This window comes from Trichechus manatus, unplaced genomic scaffold (genome assembly GCF_000243295.1).
Source record: "Trichechus manatus latirostris isolate Lorelei unplaced genomic scaffold, TriManLat1.0 scaffold00039, whole genome shotgun sequence".
NCBI classification, from domain to species: Eukaryota; Metazoa; Chordata; class Mammalia; order Sirenia; family Trichechidae; genus Trichechus; species Trichechus manatus.
The window spans coordinates 11,690,673-11,714,556 of record NW_004443975.1 but is presented as its reverse complement, the minus strand read 5'-3'; the positions used below and the strand labels follow the sequence as shown (position 1 = coordinate 11,714,556).

Below are 23,884 nucleotides of genomic sequence, written 5' to 3'. Positions count from 1 at the left end.
TGGTTTTCTGGTTTATTGTTTAGCTTAAAGATTTCAGGGGATATTTTTGGTTTAAGGTTTAAAGATGATCTCAGGGCAACAGCTTTAATCAGGGGTTCAATTAGCCTCAGTGTGTCCAGAAAGCCTGGATTCCATAAGAATTTGAAATTCTGTTCTGCATTTTCCCCCTTTTGATCAGGATTTTTCTATAGAATCTTTGATCAAAACATCCAGTAATGGTAGTTGGGCACCATCCACTTCTGATCTCATGTCAAAGGAGGCAGTTGTTCATGGAGACAATTAGCCACACATTCCATTTCCTCTTCCTGTTCCTGACTCTCCTTCCTCTGTTGCTCCAGGTGAACAGAGACCAACTGTTGTGCCTTGGATGGCAGCTTGCAAGCTTTTAAGATCCCAGGCACTATGCAATGAACTAGGAGGTAGAACAGAAGCACTAAACACGCTATCAGGTCAATTAACTGGGATATCCCATGAAACCATGACCCTAAATCTCCAAACCAAGAAACTAAATCCCATGAGGTGTCTGGTTGTACACAAGCAACCTCAGTAGCTGTTCTTTTTCTGTTGTTGTTGTTGTTATAAATATATCTATCACACAACATTTGCCAATTTAACTTTGTACAGATGTACAACTTATTGACATCAATTACATTAATTGGCTGTGTAACCTTTCCCCGTAATCAATGTGATTTTTTCATCATGATAAACTGAAACTTGGTGCTCTGTAAGCAATAACCCTTCCCTTCCCCTCCCTCCTTGGTAACCACTAATAAACTTTGGCCTCTATGCATTTGCCTGTTTTTGTCGTTTTATGTAAGTGAGGTCATACAATATTTGTCCTTTTTGTGACTGACTTATTTCACTCAGTATAATGTCTTCAACGTCCATTACAAGTAAATAAATAATAAATATCCGTTTTGCTCTACATAAATGTGTTTTAAAACTGTAGTTAATATCTACTCAGGTATTATTACCTCTGGAAATTCTGATTGATTAGGTCTGAAATAGGGCCAAGGAAGCTTTTTTTTAATTCCTTTAATTTGGAAAACATTGTTTTGAAAAACGTCAAATAAATAAACAGAAGTATAAGTGTGTAAATAATCTGGTAGACAATGAAAGTCACTACTATTCCATCAATTCAAAACTGAGTATTGAAATCCCTGTTACTAAAATTCAAAAAATGAATTACCAACACAGAAAAAATAGCAAGTTATAACTAATTTCATATATTTCTATTCTCCTCTTTAAAAACAAGCCTATTCATTAACAACACCAGCTCCTTGGCAGAAAATACATTTTCTCCATTTTTACAATTAATTTCCCTTCTTATTTCTGGCCATTTTCTTTATTTTTTCCTGCATAACTGGTTTTAAATACATATACCAGAAGGATGGCTAATCCAAGAATTCATCAACACTACATAGAACGTATTTATTAGTGATGATGATGTCCAAAGTCTCTTATTTTATTGCTTACTGAATTTTTCAAGAAGGACTAACAATGATTAAAATAAGAATCAAAATAGGTCAACTAAATGTTTGACTTACCTGTGGATCTGGGTAATCTTCCATATCTGAATCATCATCAGAACTGCTTTCAGTATACCTTAGTAAAGAGAAAGGAAAAAAAAAGTTTTAAAGGCTTTTTTCCCACCTCCAAATAAAATTACTACCCAAAACAAGAAAATTCACTGAGACAAAAGAGTATGGTGCTTAACAGCACAGGTTTTGAAACCGGGGAAACCTGGACTCAAAGTCCAGCTTTACCAGCTACTAGCCTCTACGTAACTAACCACCCTGAACCTCAGCTTCCTCACCTGTAAAATGAAGACAATAAATAATACCTACTTCACAGTTATTAAAGGATTAAACAAATGCCTGCACAGTCCTTAGTACACAGTAAGTGCTTAATAAACTATGGTTAATTTTAATCTAGTAGTAAGTAAAAATGAAACACAAATTCCCATCAAACCCAAGGGTTTCATTTAGGAATATCAAACTCAAGTAGAAAAAATACTATAACAAGTCATAATTAAGTGTGTTAAGTAACAAGTTTACAAAGTGAGCATGACCAAGCCATATGATCAAATGCAACTTTTTCAAGGTTGTTCATGAGGAATAAAGGATCAAAGAACTTTCGTTATGATGTGGCAAAAATAAGTATAAATCCTAATAACTGCAAATGGTCTGGAGAACGTAGTCTCAGTTCATTGTCGTCAAAAGTTAAACCTGTGGCTTCAAGTAACTACAGGACTGTTATTATTTAATACAAATTATTTAGAAAATAATTTAAGAAAAAAGACCTTTCCTAATAAAAAGGTCTACATGAATGCTACATGAAAAGATATGAATTCTGTTTTTATTCATTAAACTCAATCAATATTAGGGCATTTCCAATAAATGGAATAAGGGTGGATTATTCAACTATCTGAAAAAAAATAATTTTGCCTTACAATTCATGTCCTACAAATAAAAGTAATTCCAACTGGAAAAGGGAGTTAAACATAATTCAAAGGAATAGGAAAAAAAGCATAGGTGATTACACACCCCTGTGACAGAGAAAGTCTTTCTAAGCTTACCAGCAGAAACCAAAGAAAAAAACTTCTCAGAGTTGACTAGGTAAAAACTGAAAACTTCTCTAATCAAAAAACACTATAAAGAAAAATAAAAAGCAAATGGCAAAATGGGAAAAGCATTTGCAATACATATAAAAAAGAGCCAATGTTTTAAACAAAGAGCTCTGATAATAAGGAAAATTCAAGTACCTCACTCATAACAGACAAAGGAAACATGAAAGTGCCAAAAAAATTTAACCTTACTAGTTATCAAAAAAATTACAAATAAGGGAGCACTGAGTTTACATTAATAGTAGCAGGATTAGGAAAAAGACATGAAGAGTGGAATCAATGTCATTCAAATGTACACGTAGAAATATCTGAATTAGTGAAATGTTTTCTTGTGTATATTTGCACCACAATAAAAAAAATTACAAATAAGGATATGACTAAATTTTTAACTATAAAATTGGCAAAGGTTAAACAACAGCATAACTAGGGTTGCAAGGGAACAGAGAAATGGGCACCCTTTAAACAAAAGTTGGTGGGGTACAAATCAAAGCAACCTTTTTTGAAGGGCAATTCGTTCCAGAAATTTCAAAAATATGAATCTCTTTTACTCTAGAAATTCTACTTCCAGGAATTTAGCATAAGAAAACAATATGCAATATGCACAAAGATGTATGCACTGAGGGGTTATTTATATAATAGTACAAAACTGGAAACAACCAAATGTCCAAGAATATAGACCTAGTTAAGAAAGTTATGGTAAATCCAAGAGAAGAAAAAAAGTGCGTATCTAAATATTCATGTTCTACAAGAATATATAATATTGTGAAAATTATTCATAATTATAGCTTAAAAAAAAAGCCACCTTTTACACAACAGTGCATATATCAAAAGAAGTTAATCTTTCCACAAATAACTAACTTAGAAAAAATATAGTAACTACACAGTGGACAAATCAGGCAGTATCTTTACCAAGTGATCAAAATTAAAATCATCAATACAGGACAAACACCTTCTGTCTCCAGATGTAATACCCTAACAAGGACACAATATTTCACTGTGGCAGATTAAATATGACCACAAATTCTTTGACATTCTTTTCACTGAAAAGTAGGAGTCTGTGCGTCCTATTCTAGAACGCAGGTAGATAGAGTGAGAGCTCTGACCAACAGAATATGGCAGAAGTGACACTGTGCAGTTTCCAGCTCAGTCTCTTTAAGACTGGCTGCCTTCAACCTCCTGTTTCTTGGAACGTTCATTCTTGGAATCCTTAGCCACCATGTCAGAAGCCTGACTACCACACAGGAAGATTATGTGGAGAGGCTCTGCAACTACACAGAAGTAGGAGGGCTCAGCTGATCCCAGCTCTCCAGTCATCCCCAGAAAAATACCAAGCAAATGAGTAAAGACATCTCAGATCCTCCAGACCAGACCAGCCATCAACTGAATACCACCAAGGGACCCAGGTCAACACTATGTGGAACAGAATCAGTCAGCCGATCCCTGTCTGTATTCCTGATCCATAAATCATGAGTTAAAATTAAACAGATGTTGTTTTAAGCCACTGATTGTGGGGTGTGTTTGGAATGTGGCAATTGATAACCAGAACAATGTGTAGAATTCCAGCCAAAGTATATAAAGTGAATTAAATCAATAGGAAACATCAGACAGACTCAAACTGAGCGACATTCTGTAAAACATCTTCAAAATGTCAATGGCAACTAAAGACTAAGAAACCATTCCCGATTAAAGGGCACTAAAGAAACATGACAATTAAATATAATACTTATCTTAGACTATATTCCAGACCAGATTTAAAAAAAAAAAAAATTGCTATCAAGGACATTATTGGAATAATTGATGAAATCGGAGATAAAGAACTGTACCAAAGTTTCCTGAATTCGATAGCTGTGCTGTGAGTATGTAAGAAAATATTCTTGTTTTCAGGAAATATACACTGATATGTTACAGGGTAAAGAGACAATCTAGGAGGAAAAATATACAAGAGCACTGTTCTTATTATTTTTGTCAGTTTGAAATTATTTCAAAATAAAAAGTTTAAAAAATGTGTATATACATACACTGAAAAATAAAGGAAAAACACCAAAATGTTAACAGTGGTTGTCTCTGGATGATATATAGGGTAATTTTAATTTTTTTCCTCTTCCATTCCTAATTTTCTTCTTTCTAATCTTTAAAAAATGAGCAAGTGTTGGTATTATAAATAAAAACATCAATAAATAGTAACAAAAATAATGAAGAAAACCATAAATATTTGAAAACTAAAAACCACATGGGTCAATGACAAAGTACAAGACAAATCAGAAAACATTTTTAACTGAATGATATAAAAAATAGAACATCAAAATTTGTGGGATGTAGCAAAATCAGTACTTACAAGAAAACGTAAGAGTTTTGAATGCTTACATTAGGAAAGAAGTCTAAATCAATCATCTAAGCTTCCTGTTAGGAAGTTAGAAGAACAAAGTAAACCCAAAGTAAGAAGAAAGCAAATAATAAAGATAACAGCAGAAATCGACAAACAACCAGCTAAAATCTTTTTAGCTTTTTTTTTTTAAAAAAAGATCAGCAAAATTGACAAACCACTAGCTAGACAGATAAAGAGAAAAGAGAGAGAACACAAATCACCAACACCAAGAATGAAAAAGGGGTCATCACCGCAGATTCTACAAACATTAAAAGGATAAAAGAATATTGCCAACTACTTTACGCCAACAAATTCTACACCTTAGATGAAATAGACAAATTAAAAAAAAAAAAAAAAAAAACCTTACCAAAATTGACACAGAAAATCTGAAGAGCTCTATGTCTATTTTGGAAATTAAATTTATCAAAAACCTTCCCAAAAAGGAAACTCTAGGTACAGATTAATTCTGGATGAATCCTAACAAACATTCAAGAAAAAAATAACACTAACATTACACAAGCTGTTTCATAAAACAGAGAACAAAAGAACACTTTCAAACTAATTTTGAGAGCAATATATCCTAATAGCAAAACTTGACAAAAAGATGCTGCTGCAGGAGGAATGAAGGAAAAAAGGAAGGAAAAGAGGAAAGGAGAGAGAGAGGGAGGAGCAGACCAATATGAATATCTGCACAAGCATATTTAACAAAAAGCTAGCAAACTGAATCCAGCAATATATAAAAGGACCAAGAAGGGTTTATCCCAGGAATGCAAGATTGCTTTAATACTCAAAACTCAATGTAATTCATCAAATTAATAAAGGGTAAAGCCATAATAAGCTCATTCAACAGACGCAGAAAAATCATTTGACAAACACAACACCTATTCACGATAAAAATTCAGTAAACTAGAAATATTAGGAAACGTTCTCAGTCTGATAACCAAACCCAGCCCACTGCGATCAAGTTGATTCCAACTCATAGCGACCCTACAGGACGGGGTAGAGCTGCCCCACAGGGTTTCCAAGACTGTAAATCTTTATGGAAGTTGACTCCCACATCTTTCTCCCATGGAGCAGCTGGTAGTTTCAAACCATCCATCTTTCAGTTAGCAGTCGACTGCTTAACCACTGCGCCACCAGGGCTCCTTCAATCTGATAAAGGGCACTAAATAAATGAAAACAAACCCGGCACTAACATCACACTTAGGGTGAAAGACTGGATCGTTTCCCCCTGGGTGGTACAAACTTACAAAAGTAAAGGGGCAAAAGATTTGAACAGACACTTCCCATACAAAAAAGAAGAAGAAGAAATGGCCAATAAACCCACTGTTACAGATTGAACTAAGTCCCCGAGAAATGTGCGTCAACTTGGCTAGTCCATGATGCCCAGTATCGTGTGACTGTTTACCATTTTGGCATCTGATGTGATTTTCCTAAATGTTGTAAATCCTACCGCTATGACGTTAATGAGCTGGGATTAGCGGCAGTTAACTTAACGAGGCAGGATTCAATCTACAAGATTAGGTTGTGTTTTAAGTCAATCTCTTTTGAGATATAAAAAACAGAAGTGAGCAGAGGGACGCGGGGACCTCACACCACCAAGAAAGAGGAGCCAGGAGAACAGCACATCCTTCGGACCCAGGGTCCCTGCGCTGAGAAGCTCCTCAGCCGGGGAAGACTGATGACAAGGACCTCCCTGCAAAGCCGACAGAGAGAAAAAGCCTTCCCCTGGAGGTGACGCCCTGAATTTGGACTTCTAGCCTACTAGACTGTGAGAGAATAAAATTCTCTTTGTTGAAGCCATCCACTTACCGTATTTCTGCTGTAGCAGCTCTAGATAACCAAGACATCCATGAAAGGATGTTCAACATCATTAGTCGTTAGGGAAATGCTTATTAAAACCACAAATGAAATACCTCTGTAGACCCACTAGGAGCTCACCACACTGGCTACAATTAAAGAGACGGACCTTACCAGAGTCCCTGGGTGGTGCAAACGATTACATTCTTGGTTACTAACCAAAAGATTGGTGGTTTGAACCCACCCAGAGGCGCCCCAGAAGAAAGGCCTGGCAATATGCTTCCTGAAGATGAAAACCCTATGGAGCACAGTTCTACTCTGTGCAACACATGGTGTCACCTGGGAGTCAGAATCAACCTGACAGTAACTGGTGTGTGTGTGACTATACCAAGTGTTCACAAAATGTGGAACAAATGGAATTCTCATACACTGCTGATCTAACAAGGAAAACGGTTAACACTTGAGAAATAAGCTTGGCAGCTTATAAAGTCACATGTACGCCTACCATATCACCCAGATATTCCACACCTAGGTATTTACCGAGAGAAATGAAAACACTATCCACGCAAAGACTAGCCCACCAATGTTCACAGGAGCTTTAACATAATAGCCCCAGAGTGTAACCAACCCAAACGTCCAACAGATAAATGGTTAAATGGTGGCTTATCCACACATACACAACAATAAAAACCAATGAACTAATGATACACACAACAGGATACATCCCCAAATCATTACAGAGTGAAACAATCCAGAATTTAAAAGTACATACTGTATGATTCTATTTAGATGAAATTCTGGAAAATGCAAACTAATGTACAGTGACAGAAAGCTGCCTGAGGCCAGGGGTGGAGGGAGGAATGAATCGCAAAGGGACACAAGAAAACCTTTGGGAGTGACGGAAATGTTTGATATTGTGCCTATGGTGATAGTATCATGGTGTACACGTGTCAAACTCATCAAATTTATACCTTAAAAAAGTATAGTTTATTATATGACAAACAATACTTCAATAAAGTAATTTTAAAAACAAACTCAGTAACATTATTTCTTGGACAACAAAATTAATTTGCACCTTTTTATGCATCTGGCATTCTATTAGGGCAGAGAAAAATAAAGATAACGCAGGTAATGCAAGCAAGTAAACTAGTAACTTTAATGTCGTACGATATGATAAGCGTTATAATAAATATCCATAAGTAGGGCCTAAAGAAAGACTAAGAAAGGAGTCTAGGAGGGCCTAACAGAGGCAATAAAAATTCAGCTGACTCTCAAAGGCTGAGTCGGAGCTTGTGAAGTGGAAATGAGAATTCCTGATACAGAAAACCACCCACACAAGGACACAGTCAAAGCAAGAATGTGACCTCTTAGGGGAATAGCAAGCTGTTCAGTATGGCTGAAGCAAATGTCTGGAGAGGTCAGGTAAGGATTATGTAGAGCTCCGTGGGCAATGAAGGGCCACTCTAAGTTTTACAAGCAGGAACATAATGTGAACAGGTTCATGTTTTAGAATAAAAAAAAAAAAAAAAAAAAAAATCCCACATTATCATACTTACTCATTATCCTCTTCACCTTGTCTTGATCTTTTTGCTAGATTTTCACCTTCTAATTCTGTTAGATCCTTAAGTTTCTTCTCAGTACTAATTATGTTAAACACTGAAACAAAAAGAAAACTGCCATGAGCCAAAACCGTTTTTCTATGACATTATTGATAATTCAGCTCTAACACTAGAAGACTCACCTTTTTCTACCTGAATCCTGAAAGCATTTTTTTTTCTTCGACCATAGTCTACACTGAAAAAAATAACAAGAAGATTGGTAAACTGGTCTCCACCAATATTTTCCCACTAACTTCAATCTAAAAGGATCACGTAAGTTTGTGCAAATATTTAAATATGCCACTGTATTCACAATGCTCATTAACCTATTTTCAGACAACTTTCTAAGTTTGTATTTTCATAACTGTGATTTTTCTCTATCATTTTTCTCTTTATTAGGTCTTTTTTCTTTTGCAATTTCAAATCTACTAAAAAGCGAGAAATAATGTAGTGATCACCATCTACTCTATCCACAAATTGCTAACATATTCCCATATTTGCTTTACTTCTCTCTACATATAGAATTAATTTCGTTTTGGCAGAACCATTTAAAAGTAAGTTGCAGAAATTTAACCCCGAAATATTCAGCACATATCTTTGAAAAACAACAATACCTACATAACAATACCATTAGCACACACAAAAAATTTAACACTGATAAAATATTATCTAATATACAGTCCATATTAAGATTTCCCAAATTGTTTTACCAAAATGTTCTTTATAGCTCTTTTCGCTCTAATCCAGGATTCAGTCAAGGCTATGTGTTGCATTTGGCTGCCCTATCTCTTTAAATACATTGTCCTTGAGTCGATTCCTACTCATAGCAACCCTGTAGGACAGAGTAGAACTGCCCCAGAGGGTTTCCAAGGCTGTAAATCCTTACGGAAGCAGACTGCCACATGTTTCTCCCATAGAGTGGCTGGTGGGTTCAAATCACTGATCTTCTGGTTAGCAGCCATACCTCTTAACCACTGCACCACCAGGGCTCCCCCATCTCTTTACCAAAAAAAACTCACTACCGTCCAGTCGATTCCGACTTACAGCAACCCTACAGGACATAGTAGAACTGCCCCATAGGGTTTCCAAGGAGAAGCTGGCCGGTTCAAAGTGCCAACGTTTTGGTTAGCAGCTGTAGCTTGCCATAGCTCTTAACCACTGCACCACCCAGGCCCCTCTCTTTAGAAGCCTTTAATTTCTGCGCGCGCCTGACATTTCTGAAGACTCTAGATCAACTAATTTGTAAAATGTCCAACAATCTAGATTTACGTTTCCTCATTATTAAATTCAAGTTAAACATTTCAGACAAGAATTTATGCTAAAAATAGTGAGTGAAAGCTTGCTGAGAAACAGAATAGTTACAGTCTCAAAGCATCTCTGCATAAATTATTAATTTCAAATTAATTTAGAGTGGCTTAATCTAGCAAATATAATCTTAAAATCAAAATTAACATCATCAAGTAACATCGCAGACAGACATTATGCATCCGCTGAGGTCACATCACTTCTGTGGTATTCTTGCCGAAAATGCATAACCTGATTCTAATCATGGGAAAACACCCGAAAAACCCAAACTGAAGGACATTCTATAAAATTCTGTCAAGTTCAAAAATGTGAAGATCATGAAAAACAAAGAAAGGCTGAGGAACTGTTCCAGATTAAAGGAGATTAAAGAGAAAGAACAATGTGTGATCCTGGATTTCAGTGGGAGGTGGGGAGAGAGAGAGAGAGACACGATAGCTATACAGGACATTATTGAGACAACTGGTGAAATTTAAATATGAATAAAACCCAAACCCCTTGCCACTGAGTTGATTCCGACTCACAGTGACCTGATAGGACCTTCTGCCTAGCAGCTTGAGCCACAAGGGCTCCTGAATCTGAATACAGGGTTAAATGATATCTGTGCCAATGTACACTTTCTGGTTTTCTAAAATGAACTCTGATTATGCAAGAGAAAGTCCTCGTTCTTAGGAAATAGATACCGTAGTATATATAAAGGGACACTCTGGGTAATGAGTACATGAGAGTTCTTCGTGTACCATTCTTGCAATTTTTCTGTAAGCGTGAAATTATATCAAAATAAAAGGTTTTAAATAAAGCAAACACTATATTTAATCATGGTCATTTTTAAAAAGTAACAAGCAAAATATGTTAAAGCAATGTTAACGTATCAATACAAAGGCTTTCTTTTTAAGGTAGTTATATGCTTTTAGGAGCCCTGGTGGTGCAGTGGTTAAGCATTCGGCTGCTAACCAAAACGTCGGCGGTTCGAATCCACCAGCCACTCCTTGGAAACCCTACGGGGCAGTTCTACTCTGTCCTATGGGGTTGCTATGAGTCGGAATCAACTCAACAACAGTGGGGTTTTGGTTTTTATGCTTTTAAATATCAGGTATTTAAAGGATTCAAAAATGGAATATAAATCACAAAGTCATGATACTTCTGTCAGCAAATCATTCAAATGGGAGAAACAGAATGCAAAATATGACTACAAACAAAGGTATCTGTTACTATACGCACTGAAATACACTGACATCTAGCAAGAGCTGCTTACCAAGTGAGAGTCAATATTCAGGGCACTAAACTTTACGTCTCTCAAAAGGAAACCCTTTTCTAAACTGAATTTAAAAAGACTCAACCAAAGGCAGCTAAAACCAAAAACCAAACCTGCTGCCGTTGAGTCGATTCTGACTCATAGCGACCCAAGCAGGCCAACATTTACGTAACTTAAGAAGATAATGTAGAAAATATGATAATAACAAAAACAGAAGCACAAGTATGATGCTAAGATCTTAAAAAAAAAAAAAAACTACCCACTTAAAAAAAGCTAGAGTAACTAAGGATGTTGTTGCTGTGTGCCATCGAGTCGATTCCGACTCATAGTGACCCTACAGGACAGAGTAGAGCTGTCCCATTGGGTTTCCAAAGCTGTAAATCTTTATGGAAGGAGACTGCCACATCTTTCTCCCATGGGGCACCTGTTCGGTTAGCAGCTAAGCGTTAAACCACTGCGCCATCAGGGCTCTGTAACTAAGAATATACAGAACATAAAGAATTTATACAGTGAAACCTGTGAGAGCTGAATTCGACAGAACTGGTTTGTTTTTTCCAGGTCTCACGAGTTTTCCACCTTTGACAGGGTACATACAGTCTCACCACTTTTCTATTGCTATTATTATTAGTGGAAGGTATTTTAGTTTTCCTCCTCTGACAGGTCTCTGCCTTTTATGGGTTCTGGCTCTCGCAGGTTTTACTGTAGCATTTTATATGGAATATTTGAATGTTAAAAACTAAAACTCATTCATTGATACATAAGATTCTCCCTCCATTCCCTGTTGTCGTCAGCTGCTGTCGAATTGATTCCAACTCATGGTGACCTGATGTGTTACAGAGCAGAACTGTTCCATGGGGTTTTCTGGGCTATAATCTTAGCAAGGAGCCCTGGCAGTGCAGTGGTTAAGAGCTCAGCTGCTAACCAAAGGGTTGGCAGTTCAAATCGACCAGCTGCTCCCTGGAAACCCTATGGGGCAGTTGTACTCTGTCCTATAGGGTTACTATGAGTCAGAATCAACTCAACAGCAAAGAGTTTGGGTTTTTCTAATCTTAGCAGAAGCAGATCACCAGGTCTTTTCTTCCACGTTACCACTGGGTGGGTTTGAACCAGTAATGTTTAGATTAGCAGGCGGGTGCAAACTGTTTGTGCAACTAGCGACCTTCCTCCATTCTCTAGGACTAAACAAAAAAAACAAACTTCTCTATACCGGTGTAAACAGGCGTTTGGCTGCTACCCGAAAGGTTGGCAGTTCAACACACTCAGTGGCTGTAAGGGAGAAAGACCTGGCAATCTGCTTCTGTAAAGACTACGGCTATGGAGCAGTTCTACTCTGTCCCATGAAGACACTATGAATTGAAAACAACTCAATGGCACCTAACAACAACAACATACTGTCACTTCATCGAAATATTTGGCCTATCGTTTGTTTTATAATCATTGGTGGCTGTTCGTCTATCCTCCTCCTCTTTTGGACTGTGAGCATCTGACTCACATTCATTTTCGTATGTCCTAGATATGAAACACACTTATATATAATAAGCATTCAAGAAATTTCTGCTAAATCATGAAAATTTAAAAACTCACCATGTCTCTTAGAGACGCTGACAGTACAAAAGGGGAAAGATTGCATGATGGACACTCTAGCATAAATCCTGTTATCATGATATTATTTTGTCCTGTTACATTTCACTATACCTAATCACTAGAATGAGACGGAATTTCAGTATCTCTGAAAATGGGCTACAGCATCCTGCTATTAAATGATCCAAGAATCCACTTCTCGCAAACTGAGTTCACATATAAACTTCTCTACCCATATATTTGACTCCAATCTTGATGGGATTGGAATGACAAGGATTTAAAAAAAAAAAAAAAAAAAACCTTCTTCATGCTAAAATGAGCATTAATGGCCCTGATACCTTTGAAATTTAACTTTCAATAAGGGAAGAAAAGCCCACATATCAAGCATGTGGGCACACCCCCTGCTGGCTTGGCAAACCTTACGTTGGTAATTATTCACAGTAGCTGTGCGTAATTTTGAAACTATTCAAATATATTATCCACTCAAAAAAAAGAAAGAATAAAAAGGAAAGAAAATGAAAGTGCTACAGGAAGATGTAATAATGAACAGTGAGGGTGCAAGAACGTGTTACAATGACTGCGTGAACTGCTCTCTCCGAAGCCATCTGTTCTCTATTACTCCAGATGCAGCACAAGAATTATTTCCTCAATAAGCCTTTCCAACAGACTTGTCACAATCCCCTACACAGAACTCATCTGCCCTCTCTCACAGCACTTCACTTTGAGTACTTATAATAAGCTGTGTAAGAACTGATAGTCATTCGTTCACTCAGTCACTCATTCATCCAACTCCTTTAATTCAATCAACAAACATGGAGTGTCTACCTCCCTCCAAGAATTGTCAACATGGAGTGTCTGCCTCCCTCCAAGAATTGTCCAAGGGCTGGGACCCTGAAGATGAATAAGGTACTATTCAGGCTCTGTAAGTACTCTGCCCAGTGGGGTAGACAGACACAAACACACTGCGGTAAGTCCAATGACAGAGAGAAGCATGGGAGCAGAGAGAAGAATCTGGATTACTCTGTGTGGGGGGCTGGGGGGTTGGTGGGAAGGAGAAAGGGGAGTGGGCAGGAAGGGGATTCTAGGAAGAGGTCACAGCATGAGCTAAGAAAAAGAAGAAACAACATGGTGTGTGTGTGTGTGCAATTACAAAGTGGTCATAGGGGTTACTGGCCCAGATAGTGCAAGGCAGGGAGATAAGGAGGAACCAGACCAGGAAGGCCTTTAAACCACACTGAAGAGGTGGAGTTTATACTGCAGAGTGATCGAAAATCACGGGTACGTGCGAGGGAGAGGTGAGGGCATTAAACAGGGGAATAATAAGGTTAAATATGCATTTTGCGGAGATCACTTTCGTGGCTGTGGTTAGGATGGGGTAGAACAGTGATATTCAACAAGGGAGGTACCATCCTTCAGGGGCATTTTGAAAATCTGAGGGGGCATTTTATGTGACCGCAATGACTGGGGAGCATTACGGACATTAAGTGGGTGAGGACGACGGCTGGTGGATATCCTTCTACACGCAGAACAATTCCACATAAAGAAAAACTGTCGCTTCCTCGTGATTTTGGAACTTTCTGCCAGACACTCACGTAGGTGAAAAATCTGTTTAGTTGCCTAAGCTAGACTCCATCTGCTGTACATGTAAACCCAAGGTCTATTCTGCATGGTTTTAAGACACACTGCATTTTTTAGGAATGCAATTGCTTTATAAACTGAGAGATTTCATTTTATCTTATCTGTTGTTCATCATTTCAGAAACTTCTGACAACACTGTTGTCCATGGCATCTGAGATACCAACAGAACACATCTGTATCGGGCTGCTCCTGTAGTTCTTGTGTTCACACTTACTCTATAAATAGGTTCAACCACGGGACTGTCATTATGTCTTATATGTCTCGTTAGGCCTGAGTGCTGACGGGTTTGAGAACCAACGGATTAAAGTAGGCGTCAGCAAACTTTTTCAGTAAAGGGCCATACAGCAAATATTTTAGGCTTTGAGGGCCATATGATTTCTGTTGCAACTACTCAGCTCTACTTTTGTGGTGCAAAAGCAATATGTAAAGGAGTGAGTGTGGCTGCATCCCAATAAAACTTTATTTATTGACAATGAATTTTGAATTTCATATAATTTTCATGAATCATGAAACATTCTTTTTTTTCCCTCCGAATCACTTGAAAATGTAAAAACCATGCTTAGCCCACGAGCCATATGAAAAAAAGGTGGCAGGCCAGATATGACCAGAGGGCCATAGTTTGCCAACCCCTGGATTAAAGGAAGGCAGGTTAGACATAGCTTAGAAGCTGAAACAGAAATCCAGACAACAAATAATGAGGGCCTGGATTAGGCAAGTAATGTGCTGGGAAAGGAGAGAACAGGCTCCAAGAAATATTTAAGAGGTAACAGCAAGGTTTGGTAACTGCAGGCACATGGGAGTGGTGGGGTGGGGGGTACAGGTTAAGTAGAAGGGGGAAGACAACACAAAGGTTTTGAACCTAAGTGACTGGGGAGGTAGTTGTACTATCAACTAAGATTAAAAAAAGAAACAAAGAAATTACAAAAAAACGCCAATTCATACATTTCAGTAGAGTGAGTGATAGAGATGACAGTAAGTAAGCTTAGACCACTCTTTAAAAAAAATCTGATGGAGGGGAGGAGAAATACTGGGTGGTAGTTACAGCGGGGAAACCCTGGTGGGGTAGTGGTTAAGAGCTTGGCTGCTAACCAAAAGGTTGGCAGTTCAAATGCACCAGCCACTCCCTGGGAACTCTATGGGGCAATTCTACTCTGTCCTATAGGGTCGCTATGAGTCGGGATCGACTCAACAGCAATGCGTTTGGTTTCGGTTTTTAGTCAAAGTGTGTTACAAAATTTTTAAAGGCCTTTTGTTTTAGCGTGCTCTTTTTTTTCTTCAAGACTAGAAGAGACTTAGAGACCTGTAGTTGTTTACAGTATGAGGAAAAGAAAATAGAGACTGAAACTTACAAAACAGAGATAATTAATGAAGCAAATATCAGAAGGGGTGGGATTAGAGGCACAGAAGGATTTAGTCTTCAGTGGGAGGAATAGTTGAGTGACACATTTCTAGATAAAGAGTCAGGATGCTGAGGGAGATGATGCCTGGAGGTTTTAATTCTTTAATAAAGTAGGAAGTAATATATTAACATCTCTATTCAGACCAGTTGAGAGATACTGAAAGCTAAGAATTAGCCATTCCCCACAGTAACAAGGACGGCTCCTTGCATATACTAGGTGTGTGACAAATGTTTGTACAACTGAATTGAATTCCAAGTTTACGGACTGGTAATCTGATGGCAGCTGGTATCAAAAGCAATTAGAAATTTAGGCAGGATAGAAACTTTAAAAGAGGTAGGAAAGAAAAGCAAGGATTTGCAGACTACATTTCTTTACCTGTACATTCTTTGCAAATCAGATGCTAAGAATCCAGTGTCCACATATTTGCCACATCTGTTACTGTTAAGATACTAAAACAAAAAAAAGATAGAAGGATAAAATACTCAGCATTTCAAACACTGATTTTAATCAATAAACAAGATCAAGCCACTAAAACATGTTATACTTTGATGTAAACTCTTCGTTAATAAAACATACCAGGAACATAAATGGAAATCACCAAATAATTGTTTGTCTGGAATCAGAGAATTTAATTAACAGTACTAGTCACTGTGATAGCACAGTAATAACAACAATAACTGGAAGAGCTAGCATGCAGTCAGTGAGGGATTACTACATCCTAGTAAGAGCACAGAACATGTGAATAAGCTCACCCGTGCACCAGGGAGATTTTAACTTGAGGGAACATGGGGATCGCTGACATCTGTCAGGCACTACAAGAACGCCTAGCTTGAGGCAATTCACGGTTTCAACGTTAAATCACCTTCTATTCCTTTTGATGATTTCATCTTTGCAAAACTGGGTTTTCAGAGGTTGCTGTGCTCAAAAGGGCTAAATAAGGATGCAAAATCAATGTGGAACAGGAAGTGAGAGTGGCAATGTCAACCTGATTCCAAAGTATGAGAAACTGTGCAATGTCTGACAGGCACACACTTAACAGTGAAATATACTGATTTTTTTTCAACTTTTGTTATAATTTTTTCAAATAGCTACTAAGTTATTTGGACTAAAGACTTATTAATTTGCTTGAACCTAAGTACTTAATAGACAGACCTACTGTATTTCTTTTGGTCTACCCATTGCCATTAAGTGGATTCTGACTCACAGCAACCCTACAGGACAGGGTAGAACTGCCCTACCGGGCTTCCAAGAAGCAGCTGGTGGATTTGAACTGCCAACCTTCTGGTTAGCAGCCGAACGCTTACTCACTGCACCACCAAAGCTCCTCTTCTGGTCTAGGGATACCATTAAAAAATTACTGAGAAGCTAAAAGAGTTGTAAATGAAGAACGTTTGGAAACCTCTGTCCTAAGCACTGCTCTACGGGCTTTTTACACATTATCTCGTTTAATCCATAACAGTGCTACAAGGTAGGTATTACTCTCCTCATTTTGTAGATGAGGAGGTTTAAGTGAGGCTTAAAGAGGTTAATAACTTGCCTAGTAACACATAAGTTGCAGTGTCAGATTTAAAGTTGGACTAAGTATCTACTACCTCTATTTCCATACCTGCTGGTTGTGCAGTCCAGTGTCCCACTTCACACAGTAATTTCTTCTCAAATATTCCTAGCATGGTAAGTCTCTGCATCAATGGCAAGAGACTCAGTATGCAAAGCCAGACTGTTCCAGTTAACTTCCCTGGCTCTGGGCTCTGACATGCTGTCATTTACTACAGCTAATCTTAAATTACACTTATTCATACTTAGAGTTTTTTGCATATATCTCTGTCTTAATTATCTAGTGCTGCTACAATAGAAATATCACCAGTGGATGGCTTTAACAAACAGAAATTTATTCTTTCACAGTTTAAGAAGCTAGAAGTTGAATTCAGGGTGCCAGCTCTAGGGAAAGGTTATCTCTCTTTGTCAGCTCTGGGGGAAGATCCTTGTCATCAATCTTCACCTAGTATAGGACATTCTAAGCCCAGGGACCCCGGGGCGAAAGGACACGCTTCGCTCCTGGCTCTTCTTGCTTGGTGGTAATGAGGTCCCTCTCCTCTCTGCTCGATTCTCTTTTATATCTCAAAAGAGACTGACTCAAGATAGAACCTGATCCTGTAGATTGAGACCTGTCTCATTAACATAACTGTCTCTAATCCTGCCTCATTAGCATATAGACGTTAGGATTTACAACACATACGATAACCACATCAGATCACAAAATGGTAGACGACCACTCAATACTGGCCTAGACAACTGACACACATTTTGGGGGGACATAATTCAATCCATAACAATCTCATACTCACTGGTACGTTTACCTGTGTTTTACTGACTACACAAAGGCATTTGACTGTGTGAATAATAACAAATTATGGATAACACTGCGAAGAATGGGAATTCCAGAACACTTCATTGTGTTCATGCACAGCCCGTAAACAGACCAAGAAGCAGTCGTTTGAACAGAACCAGGGGATACAGTGTGGTTTAAAATCAGAAAAGGTGTGCGACAGGGTTGTAGCCTTTCACCATACTTATTCTAACTGTATGCTGAGCGAATAATCTGAGAAGCTGGACTATGTGAAGAACAAGGCATCAGGATTGGAGGAAGATTTATTAACAACCTGCAATATGCAGATGACATAACCTTGCTTGCTGAAAGTGAAGAGAACTTGAAGCATTTACTGATGAAGATCAAAGACTATAGCCTTCACTATGGATTACCCCTCAACATAAAACAAAAATTCTCACAACTGGACCAAAAAGCAATATCATGATAAATGGAGAAAATATTAAAGTCGTCAAGGATTTCATTTTACTTGGATCCACAATCAACACCCATGGAAGCAGTAGTCAAGAAATCAAATGACATATTGCATTGGGCCAATCTGCTGCAAAAAACCTCTTTAAAGTCTTAAAAGCAAAGATGTCACCTCAAAGACTAAGGTGCACCTGACCCAAGCCATGATATTTTCAACGGCCTCATATGCATGTGAAAGCTGCACGATGAATAAGGAAAGACCGAAAAAGAATCGATGCCTTTGAATTGTGGTGTTGGTGAAGAATATTGATTATACTATGTACTGCAACAAGGACAAACAAATCCATCTTGGAAGAAATATAGCCAGAGTGCTCTTTAGAAGGCAAGGATGCTGAGATTTCATCTCATGTACTTTGGATATATTATCAGGAGGGACCCGGAGAAGGACATCCTGCTTGGCAAAGTAGAGGGTCAGTGAAAAAGAGTAAAACCCCCCAACGAGACGGACTGACATAGTGGCTGCAACAATGGGCTCAAGCATAACAATGACTGTGAGGATGCTGCAGCACTGGGCAGTGTTTCGTTCCATTACACACAGCGTTGTTCTGAGTCGGAACCAACCTGTCAGCACCTAACAACAACCTAGCCACTACAGGCCAAAAAGCTCCTTGATGGCAACAGAAATAAAACCCCCGAGAAAGGGTGGCAATATTACTTAAAAAGAGATCAATGTACTACTTGTGAGAAGATATCCAAAATATATTGCTAAGTGAAAAACTCAAGCAGAACAGATGCAGATAAGCTCATCTGTGTGATGTTTCAAAAAATGAATACCTATGTAAGCACATATATGCATACAAAAGCTTAAGAAAGATACAACAGAAATTCTCCATGGTTACTTCTGGAGTGGAGCTAAGATTTTTCCTTGTCATTTTGTACTCTTTTGTCACTTTTATTTTAAACCATAAGAACTTATTAATTTTACAATGAACAAAAGTAAAAGCAAGGGAGTAAATCTGATAATGTTAAATACTGAGGAGCAGTTAAGTGTGGTAAGGATCGAGAAAAGGCCGCCAGATTTGGCAAATAAGAGTCATCGCTCACAAGCCTACAGGAGCAAAGACCAAAGAAACACCAAACTCACTAATGTCAAGTCAATTCCGACTCATAGTGACCCTATAGCACAGAACAGAACTGCCCCCATAGGGTTTCCAAAGCTGAAATCTTTTCGGAAGCAGACTGCCATATCTTTTTCCCACAGAGCAGCTGGTGGGTTCAAACCACTGACCTTCTGGTTAGCAGCTGAGCGCTTACCCACTGCACCTTCTCCTAAGTGGTGCAGACACCCAGAGGAGGAACAATGCAGAGGGACTGAAGAGTAACAGCAAAGGTCCCGTGCTTGGCATGTTTCAGAAGGTCAGCGACTGGAACAGAGTAAGCAAGGAAGGCAGCAGAAGGAAACAAGGACAAAAAACTAGACAAGGGCCAGAATATGTAGCAGAGCTTTTTAGGCTAGGTTTACTCTAAATGCCTTAGAGTCCACTGAAGGTTTTGAGCATGGCCAAGACAAGCATTAATTCTCCCTTTAAGAATTTATCTGTCTGCTCTGTGGGTATAAACTTGTACTCGTTTCTGCCAATTTGATGCTGACTCATAGTGACCCCATAGAGTAGAACTGCCCCACAGGGTTTCAAGGAGCACTTGGTGGATTTGAACTGCTGACTTTTTGGTTAGCAGCCGAGCTCTTAACCACTATACCACCAGGCCTCCTCTGCTGGGTATAGTCCTTACATGAAAGTAGAATCAGAGATCAGTTAGAAACTATTGCAATAGTCTAATGGAGAAACGGTGGTTTGGACTAGGTCGGGTGGTGGGAGAGATGGTAAGAAGTGGTTGGATTTGGAAAGCATTTTGAAAATCAAGCCAATTAGACTGTTAACGGACTGAATACAGAAAGTGAAACAAATGAGTCAGAATGATTCTTAAGGTATTTGGCCTTAACAATGGGATGGACAATGGTGTCACTGATTAAGATACAGAACACTAGGAAGAGGACAGGTTGGAGGAGAAAATAAAAATTCACTTACACATTACCTATCAGACATTCAAGAAGAGATGTTAAGTAAAACCTGCTTCCGCTGAGTTGATTCCAACTCATAGCGACCCTATCGGACAGAGTAGAACCGCCCCATAGAGTTTCCAAGGAACGCCTGGCGGATTCAAACTGCTGACCTTTTGGTTAGCAGATGTAGCTCTTAACCACTATGCCAAGATGTCGAGTAGGTAGCTGGATATATGAATCTGGAGTCCAGGAGAAAATCTGAACTAGATATAAACTTAGAAGTCATGAACATATAAAACCAAACTCATTGCCATAGAGTAGATTCCGACTCATAGTGACCCTATAGGACAGGTTAGAACTGCGCCATAGGGTTTCCACGGAGCGGCTGGTGGATTCGAACTGCCCACCTTTTGGTTATCAGCCGAGCTCTTAACCACTAGGCCACCAGGGCTCCAATGAACATATAGATAATATTTAAAGCCGTCAGACTAGGAAAGACCACCTACAGAGTGCGGATAGATGAGAGGCGTATGCGGATAGAGAGACGGCAAAGATAACAGAGGCACAGGGCACTTCTAACATCTAGATGTTGGTAGGATGAGACGGAGTCCCTGGGTTGCGCAAAACGTTAAGTCAAAATGTTGCCGGTTCAAACCCACCCAGAGGCGCAGCAGAAGACAGGCTTGGCTATCTGCTTCCGAAGGTCACACCCTTGAAAACCCTATGGAGTGGTTCCACTCTGCGCAGGTGGTGTCGCCATGACTTGGTATCTACTCGACGGCAACAAACAACACAGGACGAGATGGATCCAAAAAGGAAATTGTGTAGCGGCCAGTGAGGTAAGAAAATCAAAGACAGCTTATAGCTCCCAAAGTCTAACGTGAGGAAAAAATTTCCCCTTTCTTCTAACTCGTATTGCTTGCTGACTGCACCATCCCAAGGCATTAAGCACACACTGCTTTCTACTGATGGTTATGAAAATGAAAAAACGGTAAGAAACGTGCCTATTACAACCTCTGATGCATGTTACCTATTTTTACTGTGTCTCCAGCCGGACTGCAAGCTTCCTGAGAACGGAAATTAATATACTCTGTATGGTCCCCAAAGTGTCTCGTACAATTAGGGTGTTTGAAGAATGTTTCTGCCCTAAACTCACAACACAGAAAGGCTGTAACCAGGCTAACTCCATCGTCCCGACTGACATGCACTGAGGTCCAGGTCCACCAGGCTGCACCCTCCCACCATCGGGGCTCCTCCTTGAGACTCCGCCCAACCACAGGGAGGGAAGGCCCTGCACCTCCAGCAGAAAAACGGAATTACCAACAGACCCACGCCTGAACCCAAAGGAAGGCCGGTGGCTACTTCAAGTTTGGCCTGGGAGCCCCCCGAGAAAGGGCAGGCGGCACCCTAGGACCCCTGCGAGGCCGCGTCGTGCAGAAAACACACCTGAATGACTCGTCGCTTTAGCTTACTGTCCACGAACCCTGCGGATACCGGTTTCATCGCGTTTGGCTCCGAAGCCACAGCTCCAACCTCCAGTTCCACGTGAGCTGGGGGGCTGGGTCCTCCTCGGGGATGCCTGTGGCGATCGCCGGACCAGCTCCACCCTAAATGGGCCCCACCCGGCCTAGATCGAGCCGTTTCCCTCAGGACAGAAGTATTGAGAGTAGGGGGAAAAAAATACTGAAGAGAAAGAAAAGGGTTAAACACATCAGGATGTTTCTAGGAGTCTTATTTTGCAGGCCTTTCCAACAGGCCCTGGATGACAAGGACCCCTTTGAACACGCCCAACTTTATTGGTTCCCAGCTGACAGACACCGACCCGTGGCTGCTGTGGGCGGATCCTCGCCCCGTCGCTCGTAGTTTTTGACGGCGATGTCCTGTTCGTGGTTTCGTTTGTCTCATTACAGCGAGTCCAGCCACACCCTATTGGGATGCAAAGTTAGTCTTGGCCAAGAATCGTAACAGAACAAAGCGCTGTAGGTACTTGGGACGATTAAATCGCAACGAAAACATACCGCCCGGCTGCTTGGTTTTTCAACTAATTACCTACTTTGTATTGGCCGGAAAAAGGGGCGGACTGGGTGCGAAAAGGAAGGACTTGTTTACTCAAATAATTACACCGTTTGTTAATCTGGAAATAATTTGATCTTACGCTGTTATCAAGAGAATTTGTTGAGCACACCTAGTGCAGGACTCCATCTTGGCGTAGTAACTGCCCAGAATATTGTTAAACAGCTGTATCCGCCCCAGTAGTTCATAGTGAGGTTATGAAAACACAGATAATAGAACAGTTGTCATTCATAAAAGATGTAAAAAGTTGCCGGCTTTAGCTTTCGTTTGTTTGTTTTAATGGGTGCTTTTAATATTCTTACTTCGGGTCTTACTTGGCTTAAGGGAACATTAAGCGCAGCCCGAGAGCGGGAAGGAGAGGAAAAGTAATTAAGAGAAGGATGTGAGAAGATATTAACAGGTAACTTTATCTCAAACTTTTTTTCCTTCAAATCCTGTCACTGTTCAGATCCTATCACTGCTCTTTTCAAAAACCAATAGGTCTCAGCTCTCAGCTGAATTAAGTGTAGAGTCTCACTCTGATATTCAAAACATTAGTCAACTTGGCTCCAACCTGATATCCTACTTCTTCACTAGTGTGTTCTCTGTGCTTTTAGCTAAGTAGCATTGTTAGTTGCCGTGGCTCCCACTCATGGCGACCCCATGTACAACAATGGAATGTTGCCAGGTCCTGTGCCATCTTCGCAGTAGTTGGTAAGACTCCACTGTGTATTTTGAGTGCCTTCCAACCTAGGGGGCTCATCTTCCATCTCTATATCAGACAATATTCTGTTGTGATCCATAGGGTTTTCATTGGCTAATTTTCAGAAGTAGATTGCCAGGCCTTTCTTCCTAGTCTGTCTTACTCTGGAAACTCTGCTGTCCACCATGGATAACCCTACTGGTATCAGTGGCTTGGCTTTCAGCATCGTAATATACAAGCCATCACAGTACAAGAAACTGACAGACACATGGTGGTAAGTAGCATTACCTGCATTTATTCACTCAGTAAGTACTGAAGGCCTACTATGGGACAGGCGCAGTGGTTAAGCGTTTGACTACTAACGAAAAGGTCCACAGTTCGAATCCACCAGCAGCTCCTTGGAAACCCTGTGGGGCAGTTCTACTCTGTCCTTTAGGGTCGCTATGAGTCAGAATCGACTCGAAGTCAATGGGTTTGGTTTTGTTTTTTTTTTTACTATGGGACAGGTGCTCTCCTGGGCACTGAGTACAGCTACGAACAAATGAAAAAGATTCCTGCTCCTACCGGGGTTATTGTTCTAATGGAAGGTGATGATAAACAAATTGAACAAAAAATACACAGGACTTTGCTTCCACTGACATTTCCTCATGACTACAGTGCCCTTCCTGGCCCACCTATGACTTTCAGAACCTTAGCTGTCCCTTC

General features: G+C 39.6%; 1 protein-coding gene across 5 annotated transcripts in view; it reads right to left on the bottom strand.

Moving 5' to 3' along the window:
- Positions 1–21,978, bottom strand: part of NVL (nuclear VCP like) — a 119,578-nt gene extending 97,600 nt beyond the window's left edge. For 3 of the 5 annotated variants that reach the window (XR_002824031.1, XM_023730944.1, XM_023730945.1), the window contains exons 1-5: positions 21,871–21,966; positions 15,941–16,014; positions 8,533–8,585; positions 8,348–8,447; positions 1,548–1,605 (exon numbers count right to left, since the gene is read on the bottom strand). Coding sequence is in view for 4 of the 5 variants with exons in the window: in XM_023730944.1 (XP_023586712.1) it covers positions 1,548–1,605; positions 8,348–8,447; positions 8,533–8,585; positions 15,941–16,014; positions 21,871–21,927 (342 nt within the window). In the remaining variant the exon portion in view is untranslated. Of the gene's footprint in view, positions 1–1,547; positions 1,606–8,347; positions 8,448–8,532; positions 8,586–15,940; positions 16,015–21,870 lie in introns of all 5 variants that reach the window. The other 2 variants (XM_004375951.2, XM_023730946.1) reach the window with 2 other exon arrangements.
- Between the last annotated feature and the right edge of the window lie 1,906 nt (positions 21,979–23,884).